Source organism: Octodon degus, unplaced genomic scaffold, assembly GCF_000260255.1.
Source record: "Octodon degus isolate 3935 unplaced genomic scaffold, OctDeg1.0 scaffold00045, whole genome shotgun sequence".
Lineage (NCBI taxonomy): Eukaryota > Metazoa > Chordata > Mammalia > Rodentia > Octodontidae > Octodon > Octodon degus.
In genome coordinates, this window is record NW_004524621.1 from 8,602,552 (window position 1) to 8,610,347 (window position 7,796).

The 7,796-nt window shown below is 35.9% G+C and overlaps 1 protein-coding gene across 1 annotated transcript in view; it reads right to left on the reverse strand.

Annotated features, from left to right (window-relative positions):
* The window catches only part of Dcaf10 (DDB1 and CUL4 associated factor 10), a 70,706-nt gene that overhangs the window by 46,113 nt on the left and 16,797 nt on the right, over window positions 1-7,796 (reverse strand). Inside the window, exon 2 of the mRNA XM_004631828.3 lies at window positions 6,592-6,705. Coding sequence (XP_004631885.1) covers window positions 6,592-6,705 — 114 coding nt within the window. The remainder of the gene's footprint in view (window positions 1-6,591; window positions 6,706-7,796) is intronic.

Below are 7,796 nucleotides of genomic sequence, written 5' to 3' on the forward strand. Positions count from 1 at the left end.
AATGACAGGCATTCCAAGAGTGACCCTTCTATTACACATTGCTATCTTCAGTGCAGTTGCTTGGTTCATAGGTATCACCATATATAGTCAGGTTGAGAATCCTACCAATTAGAAATTGCCTTTTTAATGATACTAGGTTTTCTCCTCCAGAGAGGATTTGCATTTGTTTTTTGCAGGTAACTGATAGCCCATCAAACCAGGTTTCAATTTAAAATTATTAGAGGTTCTGCACTATATGGTAATAAATTTGGATTCCATACATGGATAAGTCCTGGTTTGGGTTAGAAAATCAGAGAGGAGATCTTCTGACACTACCCAATGCCAGTCTACATCACAAAGTGGTTTATTTCTGGATCACTTTTATGCTAAAAGCTCACTCACTGGGTCCCACACTTATCCAGAGTCTTCTAGAATCCTTATTTTGACCTAGCCTTAGAATTACCTTTCCTGTTCCCTATACTCCTCAAATCTGTCAAAGCAGAAACTTAGGGTCACTAGCACTGGGAGATGCTTCTAGGACAAAAGCCAGCTGAATACCAGTTTACTTCTTTGCATTCCTGGTTCTATTTCATTTTCAGCCCACAACTATACATTTTTAGTCCCCCCCCGCCCAACACCCCATAGTACTGGGGATCAAACTCAAGATCTTGCACCTGCTAGGGCAGGCGCTTATGCACTGAGCTATATCCCCGGCCCCTCCACTTCTTTTTGTTTGTTTGTTTTTGTGGAACTGGGTATTGAACTCAGGCCCTTGCGCTTGCCAGGGAAGCGCTTATTCCACTGAGCCATCTCCCCAGCCCTCCACTTCTTTTTTATCCACTCAACTAAACACACACATATATATTTATGTTATTAGTCTGTTTAGCAGAATGATTATTCAAAATATTCAAAAATCTTCTACAGCCTAATTTTTATGTGTGACTTGCTAGTTTTAGATAGAATTGTTTTAAAATCTCTCACTATGATTGTAGACATGCAGTTCTTTTTTGCTTTGTATATTTCAAGGCTATGTTTATGGTATATAAAAGGTCATGATTATGATTATATATTCTTGGTAGATTATTCTTTTAATTAATAAATATTCTTGTACTTTATCACTATTAAAGCCTTTAATTTTACATCTGTCAACATGAATAACCACCATTCTCTTTTTTTCTTTCTTGTTAATTTTATTACTGACATCTCTAAAAAGAGTATGTAGACAGTCTGGGTTTTTTTTTTTTTTCCCAAATTACCATATTTTAATAAAGATGACCAATCCATTTACATTTTCTGTGAACTACTCACACATGGGAGTCTACTTTTTACTATTTATCACCCCATTTCTTTTCCTTTAATTTTTTTTTTTTTTTTTTGCGGAACCGGGGATTGAACTCGGATCCTTGCATTTGCCACTTATCCTACTGAGCCATCTCCCCGGCCCTCTTTTGCTTTAATTTTTAAAACATTTTATTTTTTATATATCTCCCACCTCCTCTTGTTTGTTTTCAAAGCTATATAGTTCCATCATTTTACTTATCTTTTTAGTTTCTTATTGTATATACACAGTTATATATCGATCTAAAAAGCATCCAAAGCTCCAAAACTAGTTACATTTCTATCATTTTCCTAAACATGATTTGGGCCTTATGTCCTCCCACTGAGCAAATCTCAACCTATTTGTTGTTACTATCTAGAGCTACACAGCCAATTCCACAGCCACTCCTTACATGCAGCATTTTGTTGTTAGTATTATGGCCATTTTAGTAGTATATGTTTATAATACATAATAATTATATCAGAGGGAACTAGTTCATAGAGATATTATACTTCGGGTTTCTAATCTGTGGCTGATATGGCTTGAGATGTGCTCTAAGTGTAAAACAAATAATGAATTTTAAAGATTTTGCAAGAGAAAATGAAAGTAAGATATGTTGATAATTTTATATTGATTACTTATTGAAATACATTTTGGCAATACCCAAATAAAATATATTTTTTGGTTTTTCTCTTTTTTTTTTTTTTTGCAGAACTGGGGATTGAAAACTCAGGCCCTTGCGCTTGCCAGGCAAGTGCTTATTCTACTGAGCTATCTCCCCAGCCCCAGTTTTTCTTTTTTTGAGACAGGGTCTTAGTATGTAATCTAGGCTGACTTCAAACTCATGATGATCCTACTGCCTCAGCCTCCTGAGTGCTGGGACTACAGGCATGAGCTACCATACCTGGCCAATAGAATACATTATTAAAATTAATTTTACCTATTTATTTTTAATCTAACTATTATAAAATTAAAATTCCACATATGGCTAATATATTTCTATTGGCTGACATTAATCTAAAGGTTTAATTTTTGTTGTTGTTGGGGTTTTTTTTGTGATGATGGGGATCAAACCCAGGATCTTATATATTCTGGTCAAGCATTCTGTCATGACTATACCCCAGCACTGTACTTTTTTGGTTTTGAGATATTGTGATGCCTAGATTAATCTTGAACTCTGGGACTCAAGTGATCTTCCTGCTTTGGCCTCCTAAGAAACTAGGACAAAAGGCCAATGCTCCTATGCCTGGCTTAGTTTTAGTGCCAACTTAGTAAAAAGCCCTTTAATTTATATTGTTTATCCTATTGATAATATGTAACGTTTTACCTAATTAAATTTTACCTAATTAAATTTCTTCAATCTTAACAGTTTACTCTGCTGGGTGTGGTGACACACACCTTTAATTCCAGCACTCAGGGGGCTGACAGGAGGATTGAGAGTTTGAGGCTAGCTTGGACTACACAGCAAGATCCTGCTTCCAAAAAAAAAAAATTTTTTTTTTAACCTGGTTACACTATCAGTAACATTAGTATTACTCCATTTTTCTCCTGGTATCAACTGTTAACTGATAAGAAATCTATTAGTTTAATCATACTTCTATTTATAATTTGGCTTCTCATTTTAGGGGTTTTTAAGATTTGCTCCTGATCTTTGCTATTCTATAGTTTTACCATACACTGTCTAGCTTTATTTAACCTGCTTGACACTAACTTGATTTGAGGGCTCTCACTTCCTCAATACTACAAATTATTGGACATTACAAAATTAGTTTTTCACCAATTTCTGTGTTTTCTTCTCCTGCAGCTTTTTATAGAGTCTCAATTAATTCTTTATCTTTTAACTATCATATTTATCGTTCTTCTTGTGTTTTCGTCGAATTTTTTTTTAGTGTTAGCTTACATACCATTAATTCATTAAGCAGAAGTGTAAAGCTTAGCTCATCTACTAAGTTTTATATTATGATGTTGAGGACTAAACACAAGCCTTCAAACATGCTAAGCATGTGCTTTATCTCTGAGCTATACCTAAAGAAACTGGCCCATTAATCTTCCAGTTCCACCACCCCATCCCACTGGTAGTACTGCAGTACTGGGGATCAAATCAAGAGAGGCAAACTATATCCTTCGACCTTCCATTTTTCTCCCAGGCTTTTAATATACTAACTACAGCTTTAATTTCCAAGTGTTCTCTAGTTAAATCTTTACTACATTAACTTGTTCTTATTTTACTTCTTTTGTTTTATAATGTTGAGCTCTCTTTAATTGGAAAGTATATTTCTTTCAGCAACTTAAATGGCTTGAAAGTGTCTCCCAGTCAATGGAATATTATGCAGCCGTTAAAAAGAGCAAGACATTCTCATAAGATTAATGCAAAATGATCTCTACATCTAGTGAGGAGCCAGAGAAATAGCTCAGTAGAATAAGTGCTTGCCTGGCAAGTGCAAGGGCCTGAGTTCAATACCCGGTTCCGAAAAAAAAAAAAAAATACGTCCAGTGAAAAACGCAAGGCATACAATATGTGTAGAATGCTACTATTTATATAAAAGTATATGGAGGGCTGGTGAGATGGCTCAGTGGTCTAAAGCACCTACTTAGAACAAGCTTAACAAAGCACAGGGACCACGGTTCAATCCCCCAGCACCACATGCCAGCCAGCCCGCCCCCTGGTGGGCTGAGCTGGCCACACACACACACACACACACACACACACAAATAAATAAAAAAAATTTTTTTTAAAAGTATATATATGTGCATATATGTTTATACATGGATAAATTAGCTCAGAAAAAATATCGAGAAATTGGTAATAATGGTTACCTCGGGAAAGAAACCAGGTGGCTAGGCGACAGGTGAAAATAGACTTACTTTTCACTGTTTACCCTTTTGTACCTTTGAATTTTGTACCACGTGCATGCATTACCTCATGAAAGAAAAAATAAATAATTTATTTTTTAAAATAAAGGGGTTTTTTGGGCTACTCCTTAAAATTAATTTCATCCAGAAAAATGCTTGTCTGGTGGTTCATATGACATTAAAGTTAGGTATCTTTACAACTTTGGTTATAAACTTGAATGAGCCAGGGAGATGGCTCAGTGGAATAAGCACTTCCCTGGCAAGTACAAGGGCCTGAGTTCAATCCCCGGTTCCGCCAAAAAAAAAAAAAAAGGTTATAAGCTTATGTGGGAGAAGGTTAAACTTTTTCTCTTCTCTTCCTATTTGAAGGTTTTAGAGTTGTCTGGTCAACTAGGCCCCTGGTTAACAATCTGAATACATAATGAGACTTCAGGGCTCCAGTTCCATGATGATATTGGAAATATCACACATACATATTTGGTCGCTAATTCAGCCCTACTTTACTTAACTCCTATTCATCAGGCTGTGTCTTAAATCACCAAAAACCTATCTTAAGTAGAAAGAGCTTTTTATATTTTATTCAGTCTCACAAATGAGACAGACATTTCAATTGAAACCCTGATTGCATATAGGGATTCTGCTCCGGTTCCTACCTTACACGAAATACTTCAGGATTTTTTTTTAATCCTTTAACCTGAAGGAACGAAAGTGCTCAATGTCAGAGTTAGACTGAAAATCCAGCAGGCTTAAGGTGTGAGCCATGTTCAAAGCTTTGCATCTGTGTTCCAGTTCTGTCCCAAAGAGGTTTATATTGTTTCAAAAGCTGGCTATATTTTATGTGCTAATTTATTATTTTGTGTGTTGGGACTAAAGTGATTACATCACAACTCAATGTTACCTTAACTAGAATTTCCAGTTGTTCTATTAAAACATTAATATAAAAGTAACAATCTCACTTAAAAATGTCTAGAAAATAGAAAGTTAATGATAATCCACCCATTCTGACTGCTTAGTATCTTAAAATACTTGCTTTTAATCTTTCTTCTGTATCGTTTCACGTTTGTATAATTTTTACCTATAGTATTTCAAGTTATTTTTCTACAGTCTTCATAACCACCATTTTAATAACTGCATATTAATCCATCAAACTGCTCAACTGTAATTTACTTCCCACATTATTGACAATTTAAAGAGTTTCCAACAATGCTAAAAACCAATTCTTTTCACATGTGCTTTTTCCTCTCGTAAGTTTGGATTTGGCAGGTGGTAGTATGCTGTTGAGAAATGTTAAAACAACAAGACTGGTGCTGGTGAGATGGCTCAGTGGTCTAAAGCACCTACTTAGAACAAGCTTAGCTAAAGCACAGCGACCGCGGTTCAATCCCCCAGGACCACCTGCCAGCCAGCCCCGCCCCCTGGTGGGCTGAGCTGGCCACACACACACACACACACATACACAAATAAATAAAATTTTAAAAAATAAATAAATACTAAAACAACAAGACTGTCATAATTCTACACAGATCTTTATCTTTTGATACTGGAAATGGAACTCATGACCTTGCACTTACCAGGCAGGCACTGTGCCACTAAATTATATCCCCAGCCCCTACGCAGTTCTTTAGGACAAAAGCATTACAGGACTAGCATAATGGGGTAGGCACAATAACTCTAGGCCTCCAATACTATTGCAAGTGAATCTTTTTCTAAATCCTGTGAATCTGCCACATTATGACTCCGTGCCATATAGCTCCTTAATGGTCACCTGAGTGCCTCTGACCTGTAAAATTCTCTTGGTGCATCAGCATCATTAGTGACGCTGACTACCTCCTCCCCTACCTCTGCTGAGCTAGGATCCTAGTTCTTACCCCGCCTATTTCCCATAAGGCTCCTGATATGCCCAGGAGGTGGGACTTCCTGTCATAGCCCGGTTGCCTAGTTACTCGCTCCGCCGATATCATTTCCCTATGCCTCCACTATATATACCCAGTACCGCCCCTAAATAAATGAGATTTGATCAGAATTCTGTCTTGTCTCTATTTCTCGCGTCTCCTGTCCTTTGTCCCCTCTTCAATTCCCTGCTCCTCCCCCAGGTGACCTTCGTTGACTGACCCACTGGTTCGGGACACAAGACTAAAGTTCACAATGATGACCTTGATATACAAAGAAGGAAAAAGATCATATAGAAGTAACAATGTAGTTTTCTCTGAAAGATTCCAATTCAAAATAGTTAAAAGTATACTTTGTAATTAAAGAAATACAAAAAAAAAATAAAAAAAATAAAAAATAAAATAAAAAAAAGAAATACGTAAATTTTACAAGGAATTAGAATCACAATTCATATATGTGAATCATGAAGCACTGGTAAACATATGTTCACTAATTTCCAAACAAAATACTGAGTCACTGTAATAAAATTTACTTTTTTCTGTAACACTAACCTGATATTATTCACACAGTCTTCATGAGCTTCAGAAAGTGTTTTTATGTGCTTTGAAGATATAGGATCAAAAAGCAGAACTTCAGTCTGTTCACAAGCAACCGTCAGTACTGACCTGAAAACAAAACATTTCCATTGTTTAGTTTTCTAGTAGTCTGTGTTTTTTTTTTAATTCTCTGGTTACTGATATTCATTTATTTATAATAACATAAACTAAAGATAAAAAACCTTTTTGCCCATGTTTGTAGGTAATATTTAAAAGATACTATCCACTGTTTTTAAGAATACTACTAAATGGCATTGTGTCTTATACATATGATAAGATATAAACTGGAATAGCTTATGTTTGGGTCCCACACCTAAAGGATCTATCAGAAATTTAAATGCATGTACCTTTTGACCCAGGAATATTTTCTGGGGATATAATGAAGAGGAATAATGTATAAATACAAAGCATACATAAAAATATGCTTCATTATAAAAAGAAATTGAAAGGGGATTGATTTACTAAGTATGGCATATAACAGCATTCCCTTGCCTATGAAGAATATGTTCCAAAATCCCTACTTGGTTGCTGACACTGTAAATAGCCCGAAACTCTACACAAATTGTTTTTCTCACATATGCATACCAATGATAGTTTATTTGTAAGTTGTAAGATTAATAAGTATGACAAAGAACAATTATAAATAAATTATGTGAACGTGGTCTATCTCAAAGTATCTCACTGTACTGTAGATATTAGCAACACCGTATTTCCTTTTTTTTCCTTATTGGAAAGTTTTACTTGAAGGGCATACTTTCTAGCTGCTTGTTATCCAAATTTCCAGCATTACTACTCTTGTGCTTTGTGACTGTTATTACATGAAATAAGGGTTACTTGCACACATACATTGGGATACCAGGACAGTCAATCTGATAACTAAGATAGCTACTGAATGACTAATAGGTGAGTAGCGGTATAACGTGGATACACTAGACAAAGGGATGATTCGCATTCTGGTAAGGGAGAACCAGGTAAGAGATTTCATCAACTATTAAGAATTATGGGGGCTGCCTTTTGGCTCTCTGAGCAGCACCATGGCGGTAGGCAAGAACAAGCGCCTTACGAAAGGCGGCAAAAAAGGAGCCAAGAAAAAAGTGGTTGATCCATTTTCTAAAAAAGACTGGTATGATGTGAAGGCTCCGGCTATGTTCAACATAAGA